Source organism: Podarcis melisellensis (assembly GCF_964234715.1).
Source record: "Podarcis melisellensis genome assembly, chromosome: 5".
Classification (NCBI taxonomy): Eukaryota; Metazoa; Chordata; class Lepidosauria; order Squamata; family Lacertidae; genus Podarcis; species Podarcis melisellensis.
Window position 1 is genome coordinate 1437390 of NC_138537.1, and position 13608 is coordinate 1450997.

The 13608-nt window shown below is 47.7% G+C and overlaps 1 protein-coding gene across 2 annotated transcripts in view; it reads right to left on the bottom strand.

The window, feature by feature from the left end:
* The window catches only part of CCDC50 (coiled-coil domain containing 50), a 46763-nt gene that overhangs the window by 14783 nt on the left and 18372 nt on the right, over positions 1 to 13608 (bottom strand). For both annotated transcript variants that reach the window (XM_081911087.1, XM_081911088.1), the window contains exons 2-5: positions 6055 to 6117; positions 5644 to 5773; positions 5151 to 5241; positions 3197 to 3314 (exon numbers count right to left, since the gene is read on the bottom strand). In XM_081911087.1, coding sequence (XP_081767213.1) covers positions 3197 to 3314; positions 5151 to 5241; positions 5644 to 5773; positions 6055 to 6117 — 402 coding nt within the window. The remainder of the gene's footprint in view (positions 1 to 3196; positions 3315 to 5150; positions 5242 to 5643; positions 5774 to 6054; positions 6118 to 13608) is intronic.

Consider the following 13608-nt stretch of genomic DNA (forward strand, 5'->3'; position numbering starts at 1 on the left):
CACCACTGTATGTTAAGATAACTTAATTGGAAAAACTTGCAAATAATAGATAGTCTTAGGACTTAAATATGTGATGTTGGAGAACAATATGTTTAAAGTCAAAATGAAAACAAAGTAAGATGTGAAGTGATTAAGTTAATTATATGAGAAAATTGGTTTTGGAAAACTGTTACAATGATATACACTGAAATTCAGCCAGGGGGGTTTGAGGACGTCATTTAACAATGTTACTAAGATTGGATTAAGTATAGTTCAGATCTATGTTTGTTTGTTTGCTCAAAATTTTGGAAAATTAATTTTAAAAAATTGGGGAGGGGGGGAATACAGAGTCCGATCCTCTGACTGTTTACTCTGACTGGCAAGGTCTCAAGCAGAGAGGGGCGTCTTCCAAGTCACCCACTGCCTCTTGCTTTGCGGGGTGCAAGTTGGGCTAGATGATCTTTGGGTGGTATTTGCTTTCAGGTGGAGACACAGGTGCTCTAACCCTGAGCTGCGGTCTCTCCCCATGAGTTGGGGCTCTGGATTTCAGTTTACCTGAAGGAGCATCTCCACCTCCATCGTTCTGCCCGGAAACTGAGGTCCAGCTCCGAGGGCCTTCTGGCTGTTCCCTCCCTGCGAGAAGTGAGGTTACAGGGAACCAGGCAGAGGGCCTTCTTGGTGGTGGCACCCGCCCTGTGGAACGCCCTCCCACCAGATGTCAAAGAGAACAACAACTACCAGACTTTTAAAAGACATCTGAAGGCAGCCCTGTTCAAGGAAGTTTTTAATGTTAATTATTTTATTTCTGAGAGGGGTGTCCCAGAGGGGTGGTGTTCAGGGGCTGCCAAGCGTGCTGGAAAGCAGCAGGTGAAAACCAGGTTCCCCGCTGCCCTTTCTGGCTCACGTCTGGACCTCCATGGCAGCTCAAAGGGCACCCCAGGCCCCCTTCACTGGAGAGAGGGGCCATCATTCAAGCCCTGCTCCCGGGCTCAGTCCCCAGCGACTCCTGCTAAAGGGATCTCCATCCCCGGTGGCAGGAGAGGTGGGTGATGATGGCGACGAAAGCGGAAGGTGCCTGTATTGGGTTAGCAGGCTAATGTGATATTTTGAGTCCACTCTAGTCTAAGGAAGCATTATTAGTTCGCATGCAAAAGATGCTTGCGCTGGAGGAATATTTGGCAGGTTGAGGCTGCCTTGTTAAGATGAAGCACAGATCTAGAGGGGAATGGGGGGTGGGGTTTGCCCTTCTTCCTCCACTTGGGTGGGAAAACCCACCACGAACTATGGAACTCCCTGCTTTGCAAGGGGTTGGACTAGATGACCTATTGGGCTGGGTGATATATTGATATATCATCCAAAACTGGTTTGAAGCCCATACAGTGGTACCTTGGTTCTCAAACGCCTTGGTACTCAAACAACTTGGAACCCAAGCACTGCAAACCTGGAAGCCAGTGTTCCAGTTTGAGCGCCAGACTTCCATTTTGAGTGTTACACTGAGGTCTGCCTGGTTTTGCTATTTATTTTGTGTTTTTGTTTTTGTGGCTTTTTTGTTTTGCTTTTGTGACTGTGTAGAACCCAATTCAGCTACTGATTGATTGATTGATTGATTGATTGTGTGATTATTGCTTTCAAGTGGTCTTTTTAGATAGTAAAACTCATGTTCAATTGCTGTTTTAGGGGTTGTTTTTAAAAGTCTGGAACGGATTAATCCATTTTGAATTACTTTCTATGGGAAAGAGTGCCTTGGTTTTGGAATGCTTTGGTTTTGGAACGGACTTCCGGAACAGAACAAGTTTGAGAACCAAGGTACCACTGTATTGTGATATCAGTTTCCTAATTTTGTGCGCTGCAAAAATCACATTGTGGGGAAAACCGTGAAGCCTGCTAAGGCTTCTCTCGATTCCTGCAGCCCATTAACTCTGCCACCTCAACTCTCCCCTGTCTCGTGAGGCGGGCAGCAAATCACAAGAGCGGGCGTCGTCAAAATTCACAATACAGGAAAAACCACGAAGCCCGACAATGCCTGTGCATAGCTCCATCCTTCAGTCGTTGTGACATATCAATATATCGCGATGTTTAGCTGGTGATCTATCGCGATGTTGAAAACCAGATATCGCCCGGCTCTACACCTGCAATTCTAGGATTCCCTCTCGCAGAGGCAGAGATGGCCAGCATCCTTGATGGCTTTAAAAGAGGATGAGAGAAACTCACGGAGGAGGAGAGTTCACTCTTGTGCTGGCATGGCATTGTTGTATCTGAGTAGCCACAGTGAGAACAGGATGCTAGACTAGAGGAGCTCCCTCTGGCCTGATCCAGCAATTTCCTCTTAGGTTTCTGAGCAGCAACAAGCAGGAAGAGGCCTCTACAAGAACTTTCTGCTTTCCCGACAGACGCAAGCTGAAGGAAAAGAGGTTTGTGCAGATGTGCGAAAGAGGGCGAGGCAGAGGCACCGCAACCAGAAAGCGAATCAGCAATTTGGTGCCCACGGAAAACCTCAGGATCACACCGTGTTTGATCGCAAAAGCATTTCAGAGAAGAGAAGCCTCTGCAATTTCTTGTCCGAAGCAATCATCTTTCCACATTTGGCGGTGATCAGAAAGGCAGTCCTGCAAGCGTCCCCGATTCAGGATCCGTCCAGCTCTCATTGCATCCGTCCTCCTCCAACAAGAATTCATTTCTCGTCATGCCAGAAACCTCCAGCGATTTCCCAGAATTAGAGCGGGAGAACACACCTTGCCAGGATGAGGCACAGGGCGACATCAGTGGAGAGGTCTGCGTTGTGAGGGGGGGCTTGGGCTAGAGGAGCCCTGGGGGTCCACAATATGAGGGGCTCCCCCTTACGGTTTCAACCCCCGCTGCGGCGGGGTCGGGAGCCACGTGAGAGCCCCACATCCCACCTGAAGCACACCCCTCAGCCCCCAAGATGACCACCTGCGCTTCTCAAAGCAAAGCTCAGCTCAGAAAGAAGAGGGGAACATCCTGCAGCCCCGGCAGTAGCAGCAACAGGTCCACAGGCACACCGGAGGTTTTGGAAACTCAGCAGAGTTCAAAGAATCGTTCAGACCTGGCGGAGGCAGCTCTGGCGTCTGCTGCGACCCACAAGCAGACACCAAACCTCCTGGGCAGGAAGGCCAGAAGGCGAAGATGCAATGCAGAGCCTTCTGGGTCTGCGGTGAGGACCCCAAAACCACCTGGATCTAGAGGACGTCCCGCTTACCTCTGCTTTCTGGGTAGTATCCCTCATCGTAAGTGCTCTTCTGCAAGGGCTCCGGGTGGGGCTTCTTCCGACGCTTCTCCTCCTGGAGCTCCTTCTGCTGCAGGATCCGAGCAATGTCCTAAAGGAAGGAAGGAGGTCAAACCCTGGCAATTTCGCAAATAACGTTCTTGCCAGTTCTTTGGTGACTGGGAGCGGCCGCCAAGACCACATAACACCGGTCCTGAAAGACCTGCATTGGCTCCCAGGACGTTTCTGAGCTCAATTCAAAGTGTTGGTGCTGACCTTTAAAGCCCTAAACGGCCTCGGTCCAGTATACCTGAAGGAGCGTCTCCACCCCCATCGTTCTGCCCAGACACTGAGGTCCAGCTCCGAGGTCCTTCTGGTGGTTCCCTCCCTGCGAGAAGTGAGGTTACATGGAACCAGGCAGAGGGCCTTCTTGGTGGTGGCACCTGCCCTGCAGAACTCCCTCCCACCAGATGTCAAAAAGATAAACAACCACCTGACATCTGAAGGCAACCCTGTTTAGGGAAGTTTTTAATGTCTGATCTTTTATCGTATTTTTAATATTCTGTTGGGAGTCACCCAGATGGGTGGGGCATAATTTTTATTTTTATTTTATTATTATTATTAATAATAATAATAATAATAATAATAATAATAATAATTATTATTATTATTATTATCATCATCATTATTATTTTGCCTTTTTGGACAGGAGCATGGGTGTGTTTGGCTTTTAAGGGGTGGATGGATTGTATTTCTAACGCCGCTTTTCATTCAAACAAACCCCAAAGCGGATTATACCCTACAGATAACAGTAACACAGCAGAACGTGGCGAGTGCAGCGTAAAATCATATTATATATATATTTTAAAAATCACCAGCAAAACAACTGCAATCTTTAAACCACTATTAACAAACTGACAATTAAAACAATAAGCTAAACACAACTGCAGTGTGGGACTTATCATATGATTAACAAATCAATAAGGCCTTTATAAGTGATAAAACAGGGACACGGGTGGCGCTGTGGGTTAAACCACTGAGCCTAGGGCTTGCTGGTCGGAAGGTCGGCGGTCTGAATCCCTGCGACGGGGTGAGCTCCCGTTGCTCGGTCCCTGCTCCTGCCAACCTAACAGTTTGAAAGCACGTCAAAGTGCAAGTAGATAAATAGGTACCGCTCTGGTGGGAAGATAAACGGCGTTTCCGTGCGCTGCTCTGGTTTCACCAGAAGCGGCTTAGTCCTGCTGGCCACATGACCCGGAAAAACTGTCTGCGGAAGCGGACAAACGCCAGCTCCCTCAGCCAGTAAAGCGAGATGAGCACCACAACCCCAGAGTCATCCGCGACTGGACTTAACTGTCAGGGGTCCCTTTACTTTACCTTTAAGTGATAAAACAGTACTGACAAAACAGCAACTAAAAATAAGCTAGATGCTATTAGGTCCCTACACACATGTTACCATTGACATGCTTCAAATTTCTATTGTTTGCATTTGCATTATTGCATCTGTTGATTCTTGGGGGATTTTTTAGCTGGAAGGCAGCCTATACAGAAACACGAACGCAACGTAACAAGAGACAAGGAGTTGTTGATCGGGCTTCCCAGGGGCACCTGAAACCTTGAGAGGGAGCGTTGGGCTTGAAGACCCTTTCCATCCCCTCTGCAATGCAATGAAATTTCCTTTCGATTTGCTGGTTCCTGCTGGTTCCTCCGCAGCAGCAAACACAGCTTAACAGACCCCTAACTCTCCCTGCACCTAGAAATATTCATTATTGGGGGCAAGTTCCTGGCAGCCTTGTTTTCGACATGCACGGCTGCAAGTCAAAAATCAACGTCTGTGTTCTGGCGATAGTTCTCTCTCTCTCCCCCGCCCCCCGCTTTCCTTTAAAGACGTGAGATTTGGCCCCAGATCAGTCACTTTCCTCCCTGCCCACAACACCAAAGCGCTGACCTCATCGTCCTCTTCTTGGCGACGCCGCTGTTCTGCCTCAATGACCAGCTTGACTTGAATTTCCTGAGCTATCTCGCAGTCCTGCCTCTCCCTGGGAAGAGACAAAGGGGAGGGGGTGGCAGAGGGAGAAAGGTGAGGGGTGGGAGTCCGTGGGAAAAGAGAGAGAGAGAATTGGGGGGGGGGGAGAGAAAGGAGAAAATGCAGCCCAGGACCCCGGCTTCACATTGAGAGATGAGCGACCAAGACGGGAAACACTCTCATAACAGAAACGGAAAAAACAACTCATGCAACTTTTTCTTCCGGCGCAACTTTTGAACCCTCAGCGCAGTGTTTCTCAACCAGGGGCCATATGGACTCCTGGGCCCCCCGGAATATTCTAAAAGGGGCACAGGTGAAATAATATAATTTATATACAAATGATACAGTTCTGCCCAGCTAAACCAGGGAGGGGGCAGCCCAGAAGCAAAACGGCCCCCGCATCCCACACACTCACAGGTCTTTGTGCCGCTCCTGGATCCGGGCCCGTGCCTTGCGGTCCTCCTCTTCCTGCAGCTGTTTGGCCATCTGCAAGTCATACTGCACCAGCCGGTTGCGCTGCACATTGGTCGCCAAATGATGCTCAACTGCAAGAGGGCACAAGAACGGGCACATTTAATTCAGCCACGGGTCTGGGAGGACCAAAACACCCTCTTGGCTGCAGCCCAAGGGGGACCCCGCTCTCTCGCTGGCCCCTTCCGCAGGGTGGAGGAAAGAATTGGGGTTTCCACCCCTTTTGGTTTTGCATCCTATAAAAAACATTATTCAGAAAAGCCGTCTGCGTGAGACCAAAACACAAGAATGTTCAGAACAGTAACGGTTAAATGCACATCGCAGAACCCAGTTTCACCCGCCAGGCGCGACATACTTTCCTGTTCTTGCAGGCTGTGGGCCAGAGTGTGATCCTCGAGGACGGCAAAATCTCGGCACACTGAAAGAAAAGAGAGAACGGAGAAAGTGAGGGAGGAGTGCAACTTATCATCCCAGAACTCAGAACTTCTTCCCAAGACACAAGGAAGTTGATGGTACATGACTCCTGTTAAACTTACAAAAATGTACAGAACAAACTCTTATAAGTGCTGGAAATGTAAAGAGTTAGAAGGTAACTTCTAAAGAGTTAGAAGGTTCTGGAGCCCCATTCGCATCTTGAAGTGAACACAACTCGTGTCTGCGCAAGTCGCGATTCACCGCTTCCGCGCATGCGCGTGACATCATTTTGAGCGTCTGCGCATGAGGCAACACCCGGAAGTAACACACTCCGTTACTTCCGGGTCGCCGCAGAGCACAACCTGAAAATGCTTATCCCGAAGCTACTTCAACTCGAGGTATGACTGTAATCAAAAACTATTGGGAAATGATCTATAATGAACTGAAGAAGAACTTTAAGATAACTTTTGTGACAAAGCCAGAAACTTTCTTGATAGGTATTGTAGCACAGGAATTGGCAAAAGAGCGGAAGAAGTCCTTTATGTATGCCACAACAGCAGCTAGGATATTACTAGCCCAAAAATAGAAGGACGGTAAGATACCAACGAAGGAAGAATGGAAAGTTAAACTTATGGAATATGCAGAAATGGCGAAACTTACAGGAAAACTTAGAGACAATGACAATACAGTCATACCTCATGTTCCGTCCACTTCATGTTACATTCTTTCAGGTTACATCCCGCGGCGACCCGGAAGTAGCAGAAAGAGTTAACTCTGGGTTTCGCCGCTCGCGCATGAGCAGATGCACAAAATGACTTCAAGCGCATGCGCAGAAGTGGCGAATCGCAACCCGTGCAGATGCGCCGCTGCGGGTTGCGTTCTTTTCATGTTACAAACGGGCCTCTGGAACGGATCCCGTTCGCAACCAGAGGTACCACTGTAGAGACTTTAAAAAAGATTGGGAAGCATTTATGCTGTATCTACAGAAACAGTGTAAGCAATGGGACTTACTAGTAGGGTTTGAGTAAACGCTTACAATTAAGAAAGTAAGTGCATGGTTAAGAAACAACAGTATGGAAGTTAATTAAGTGCAAGATGTAATTTGAAAGGAAATTTGGTATCAAAATGCTAAGAATATAAGAGCGTTTAGCAAAAAAAAATCATAGAAAGTAAGATAAAATTAAGCAGAAGTAGAATATATTTAAAGAACCAGAAGGGGAAGTTGAGGGAAGTCACAGGGTGGGGGGAAATTCCCTTTTTTATTTTTCTTCTTTTATGTGTCAAATATGTTGAATATTAAATTGTAAAACCTTATAAAAATTTATAAAAATAAAAAAACAAAGACACAAGGAAGAAGGAACTGCAGAAAGAGGGAACAGGCAGAGTTCCCTTGCAATGCACAAATCTCCACTTCACACAAACACCGCAAGGGAGTCGCAAAGCGGAACATGTAGAGCAATTTCGAGGAACCAGGGGCAAAAGTTATTTATTTTAGTGACTTTAAGAAAAGGAGCACTGATTTGCCCTTGGCACACATTTGGAGCAAGGCTCATCTCTTCAAAACGGAACAACCACCCAAAAGTGCCACAGTTTAAGAAGGGTGCCAGCAAGCTGGAAGGTGTGCAGAGGAGGCCTGATGAGGAACGGTCGAAGGAGCTGGGTACATTTAGCCTGGAAAAGAGGAGGCTGAGAGGAGATGAGTGAACAATCTTCAAATATCTCAAGGGCTGTCACATGGAAGAGGGAACATGCTTGTCTTCTCCTGCTCCGGGGGGTAGGACCTGAACCAATGGGTTCAAGTTGGTTGATTGGGATTGCAGGGGGTTGGACTAGATGACCCAGGGGTCCCTCCCAAATTTACGATTCTATGAACCCATAAGTTATAAGAAAGGAGATTCTATGCTGGAGGTGTAAGGATGGCATAGGGTCATAAATGCACATGTGGTGGGAATGCACAGCCATGAAAGAATTTTGGAATAACATCTACAATGAATTTAAAAAAAACTATTTAAGTTTTCATTGAAGAAAAAACCCGAAACCTTTCTCCTGGGAATAATGTCACTAGAAATCAAAAAAGAATATACACCATTTTTTATGTATACAACAGTAGCAGCCAGGATCTTAATCACAAAAAACTGGAAAAGTGACAAAACACCTACGATAAATGAGTGGCAGGTCCAATTGATAGAATCTCTACAGATGGCTACGATGACAGGGAGAATTAGAAGGTATCCAAAACAGAAAGTACGGAAAGAAAGGAAAATCTTTAAAGAATATTTGGAAAAGTATTACAATAACAAACATCTCCTGGCAGAAATAGAATGATCCTTGTAAAACAACAAACATAATGTTTTTCTGGACATATGATGAAAACAAAGAAAGAAATACAATAATTTGGAACTGTGTGTGAAAAAACTGTAGAAATAATAATACAATGAGTCTAATCGGAAGTCAAATATGTTTATTTTGCTTTGGTGTTTTTTTTCTTTCTTTTTTCCCTTCCCTTCCCTCCCCTCTCCCTCTTGGTTTCATTGTTTAATACTTGTTCACGCACGTCCTTATAAACTTATAATCTTAATACAGTGGTACTTCTGGTTGTGAACAGGATCCATTCCGGAGCCCCGTTCGCAACATGAGCAGAACACAATCTGCGTGGGTTGCGATTCGCTGCTTCTGCGCATGACATCATTTTGAGCGTCTGCGCATGCGCAAGCGGCGAAACCCGGAAGTAACCCGTTCTGTTACTTCCAGGTCGCTGCGGGACGTATCCTGAAAGAACATAACCTGAACCGAACGTAACAAACGTTGTTCTGTATGGGACAATGACAATAAAAATTATCGTATCGTATTGTATCCCACCCCCCTCCTTGACTGCTGCTATCAAGAGCTGGCATGAACTTTGCAAAGTGCGGGTCTCCGAGAAGCCCCCTTGCCCATCCTTAAGTAGAAAAAGGCCTGTGGGGCGACACGCAGGCAAGAGGCAGGAAGGAGAGAGCGCGCTTCGGCTTTTTGTTTCTCCCCCTGCCCTTCGCCTTCTCTCATGCCCTCCCAGGCCTTTTGTTCTCCTCTTCCCCACACACGCCCCTTCCTTGGCTGCTGACGCTCCCCGGGGAGAAGCGGCGCAGAAGGATGTGCAAGGAGGCACCAGGGACTGTTTGTTGCTTTTGGGGAAGGGGGTGGAGAGACCCCTCCAGGCCAGCATCCTGTTCCCACAACCAGACGCCCCTGGGAAAGCAGCAATCAGGATTCGAGCACAAGACCAACACAATCCTGTCCTGCAGTTCCCAGGAACTGGGATTCAGAATCATCGCTGCCTCCAGCTTTTGGAGGGCAGGGCAAAGTCATCTTTCGTGGTAGCCATCGGTAGCCCTCTCCTTCCCCACCAATTTGTCTCATCCTCTCCCCCCCCCCTTTTTCCATTGGAAATTTTATTTACAACATAACATAAACTCCCCATCTCCCAATACAGAAATCCACCCTCAGTAAACATGAACATAACATACCATACAATAAGCATAACATACAATACAAACAAGCAAATAAAATACTTCCTTTATCCTGTATCTGGCCTCCTTATTTACTTCTTATAAGCTGCTTCCTTTATGAATAATTATTAAGATTTTTCTAATTATAACTTAGATATCCACAAAGTCTCCTGCAGACATTAATCAAACAAGTCCAGCTTTGAATTTTAGGGCACTGTTTTGTGAAGTATTCTCTGCATTTTCCCCAGGCTTTTCGAAACTCTTGTCTAGTGTGATCTCTAATTGCCTCTGTTAATCTAGCCAGTTCAATATACTCTAACAATTTGTCTTGACATTCCCTTTTTGTTGGCACAGTTTATTTTTTCCAGTTTTTAGCACTTAGGATCCTTCCCGCTCCTGTGGCATAGAGGAATATCTTCTGATCTCCTCTTGCTATACCTGCGTCTGTTATTCCTTCTGTATTTTTCATAAAGTGATACTTAAAGATTCTTTTAAGCTCGTCATATACTATGTTCTAGAAGCTTCTGATTTCTTTACAGGTCTGTCTGTCTCCTCCTCTTTTCAAGCCATCCAAGTTGGTGGCCATCCCTGCCTCCTGTGGGAGGGAGTTCCATAGGTCAACTGCGCTGCGTGAAGAAGTCCTTTTTTGAAAATATGTCCCAACATTCAGCTTCATTAGATGCCTACAAGTTATGGTGTTGGGAGAGCACAAGGAAATCTTTTCTCAATAATAATAATGATAATAATAATTTATTATTTGTACCCCGCCCATCTGGCTGGGTTTCCCCAGCCACTCTGGGAGGCTTCCACAAATACCAAAAATACACTAATATGTCATACATTTAAAAATTCCCTGAACAGGGCTGCCTTAAGATGTCTTCTGAATGTCAGGTAGTTCTTTATCTCCTTGACGTCTGATGGGAGGGCGTTCCACAGGGCAGGCGCCACCACCGAGAAGGTCCTCTGCCTGGTTCCCTGTAACTTGGCTTCTCGCAATGAGGGAACCACCAAAAGACCCTTAGAGCTGGACCTCAGTGTCCGAGCAGAACGATGGGGGTGGAGACGCTCTGTGATGGGACGATGAGCTGCTTGTGCGTAAAATGCAAGTCCCTCAGAGTTTGATCAGGCTTTCAAACCTCTGCCTGTGACGGAGCCCCTCCAGCATGGCTGCGTCAATCACTAGTAGTATCCGAAAGTGGCTGCTTTCGGAAACGTTTCCAACATAAAAGCTCCTTAACGGAAACACGTCGTCTGGCCTCTCGGCGTGACAGTTTCCGTCGAGGTGTGGGTGTCCCTATAGGAGGTCCTGAGACCTCCCCACTGGTTTCGCTTGAAGCGTCTCTGAGCCATCCCTCCGACTCACTTTCCCTTGGAGTTCTTGCTCGCCCTCTACTGGTTCCCTCTTCCGCTGCTACTGCTCTCTCACCCTCAGTGAGCCTTTGCGCCTCCGGCGCTTTAGATGTCAGTTCCCTGACATCCACCTCCCCTCCAGGGCCCCCTTCACCCCCTCCCGTCTCCTCTCCTACTGGCGGTGAGGAGGTAAAACCCTTGAAAGAACCTCCCTCATCTTCCGACGTCACGAACACTTCCTTCCACTTGTTGCTGTTCCTACTCTCTAGGTACTCTTCGTCATCAGAGTCCACTCCCTCTTCCAACTCTGACTCCGCGAACCCTTCCATTTCCTCTTCCTCATCTGTGGTGCCGAAATACTCCCTCCTAAACCTTGCTATCGGCTGAGGTTTCCTCGGGAACCTTTGATGGAACGTTTCTGTTAAAACCTCGTCATTGACTTCCTGCGCACTTACCCAGGTGTTTTCTGACTCCGGTTCCCCTTCCCACGCCACTAAATACTCCACCTGATTTCCCTTCCACCTGGAATCGAGGATTTCCGCTACATGGTTGCGGCGTTCCCTCTCTTCCAAGGCTGGTCCCCTGACGTGCTCCCCTTCACCTCCTCCCCTGTATGGTGACAGTAACGACCTGTGGAACACTGGGTGCAATTTCATGTGATTGGGTAATCGGAGTTTGAAAGCTACCGGGTTGACCTGCTGAATCACCTCAAAGGGTCCCAATCTTCTGGGTCTCAGTTTCTTACACCCCCCTTTGAACGGCAACCCTTGGGTTGACAACCACACTTGATCCCCCACCCTTATGGTTTCACCTTCCCTTCTGTTCTTGTCTGCCTGCTTCTTATATTGTGCCTTAGCCCTTTCTAAGTTGAGCTGGAGCTGCTGATGGATGGCTTCCATCTCTTCTACAAAATGTTCGGCCGCTGGGACGCTCCATCTCTCCCCTCCTTCCCCTGGAAATGCCCTGGGGTGACACCCGTAATTAGCCAAAAAGGGACTCATCCCTGTGGACACATTCTCCGCATTATTGTAGGCAAATTCTGCCAACGCCAACTTTTCGACCCAATCGTTCTCTCTGTCATTGACATAACACCTAAGATATTGTTGAAGAATGCCATTTGCCCTTTCCGCCTGCCCGTTGGTTTCAGGGTGCCGGGCAGTTGAAAAATTGACTTCCACGTGTAGCAAGCTCATGAGCTTCCTCCAGAACCTGGAAGTAAATTGTTTGCCTCTATCTGAGATCACCCTCGAGGGAGCCCCGTGCAGCCTAAAGATATGTTCCACAAACAACTTCGCCGTTTCTTCCGCTGTGACTGCATGTGAGCATGCTACAAAGTGGCACATCTTAGTTAACAGGTCTACTACTACCATGATGGCTGTCTTTCCCTTGGACCTTGGCAGATCCGTCATAAAATCTATTGATATCGCTTCCCAAGGCCGTTCTGGTGTGGGTAAAGGTTCTAATAACCCTGCCGGCGCCCTTCTTTCCCCTTTGGCTCGCTGACATTGGTCACACCCTCTTACATACTCCCTTACATCCTCCCTCACCTTAGGCCACCAAAATTCCCTGGTAACCAACCACATGGTCTTGTGTTGCCCAAAATGTCCCGCTGTGGGGCTATCATGCAACTGCTTGAGTACTCTCCCCCTCAATTCACCTTCGGGTATATACAGTGCCCCTTTGTAATACAATGCCCCATTTCTTTCCTCAAAACCTCCGGGGCTCTCGCCTTCCCCCCTGAGACCTCTGAGCTTATCCTGGGCATATTCATCATTTTCCGTTTCCTCCACCAGTTCTCGTTGCCCCACCATCGCCGCCCCACACACCCAGCGGTCCTCAGGGATGACATGTCTCTCTTCGATCACCTCCTCCCCTTCCCAATATTCTGGTTTGCGTGAGAGCGCGTCCGCCCTGACGTTTTCTGGGCCTGGCACATAACAAATCTCAAAGTTAAATTTGGAGAATTCCTGTGCCCATCTCACTTGTCGTTGGTTGAGCACTCGAGCTGTTCTCCAATACTCTAAATTTTTGTGGTCGGTGCACACTTGCACCTTGTGTTGTGCCCCAATTAATAAATGTCTCCACCTCCGGAATGCTTCGTGAATGGCAAGAAGTTCCCTGTCATACACCGTGTAATTTCTCTCGGATTTATTCAGCTTCCGCGAGAAGAATGCACACGGTCTCCACTCCGACGCACTCCTCCCCGGTTGAAGAAGGACCGCCCCTACCGCCCGGTCTGATGCATCTGTTTCCACTCTCATGGGTTTTCGTAAATCCACATGCAGAAGTTGTTCTTCCGAGGCGAAAGCCCTTTTCAGTTCTTCAAAGGCTAGATCCGCCTCTGCCGTCCAAACAAATTTCTTCTTGCTGCTGAGACAGTCGGTGATGGGCGCCGTCAAGTGGGCAAAGTTCTTGATGAACTTCCGATAAAAGTTCCCAAATCCCAAGAATCTTTGCACGTCCTTCTTGGTCTTCGGTGTCTTCCATTCCAGTACCGCTTGGACCTTGCCTGGATCCATGGCCAATCCCTTGTCTGACAAGCGGTACCCCAGGAATTCCACCTCCTTGGTATGAAACTGGCACTTCTCCAGTTTCACCCACAGCTGGTTGGCTTGCAGCCTGCCCAACACTTCTCGAACGTCCCTCACATGCTGTTCCTC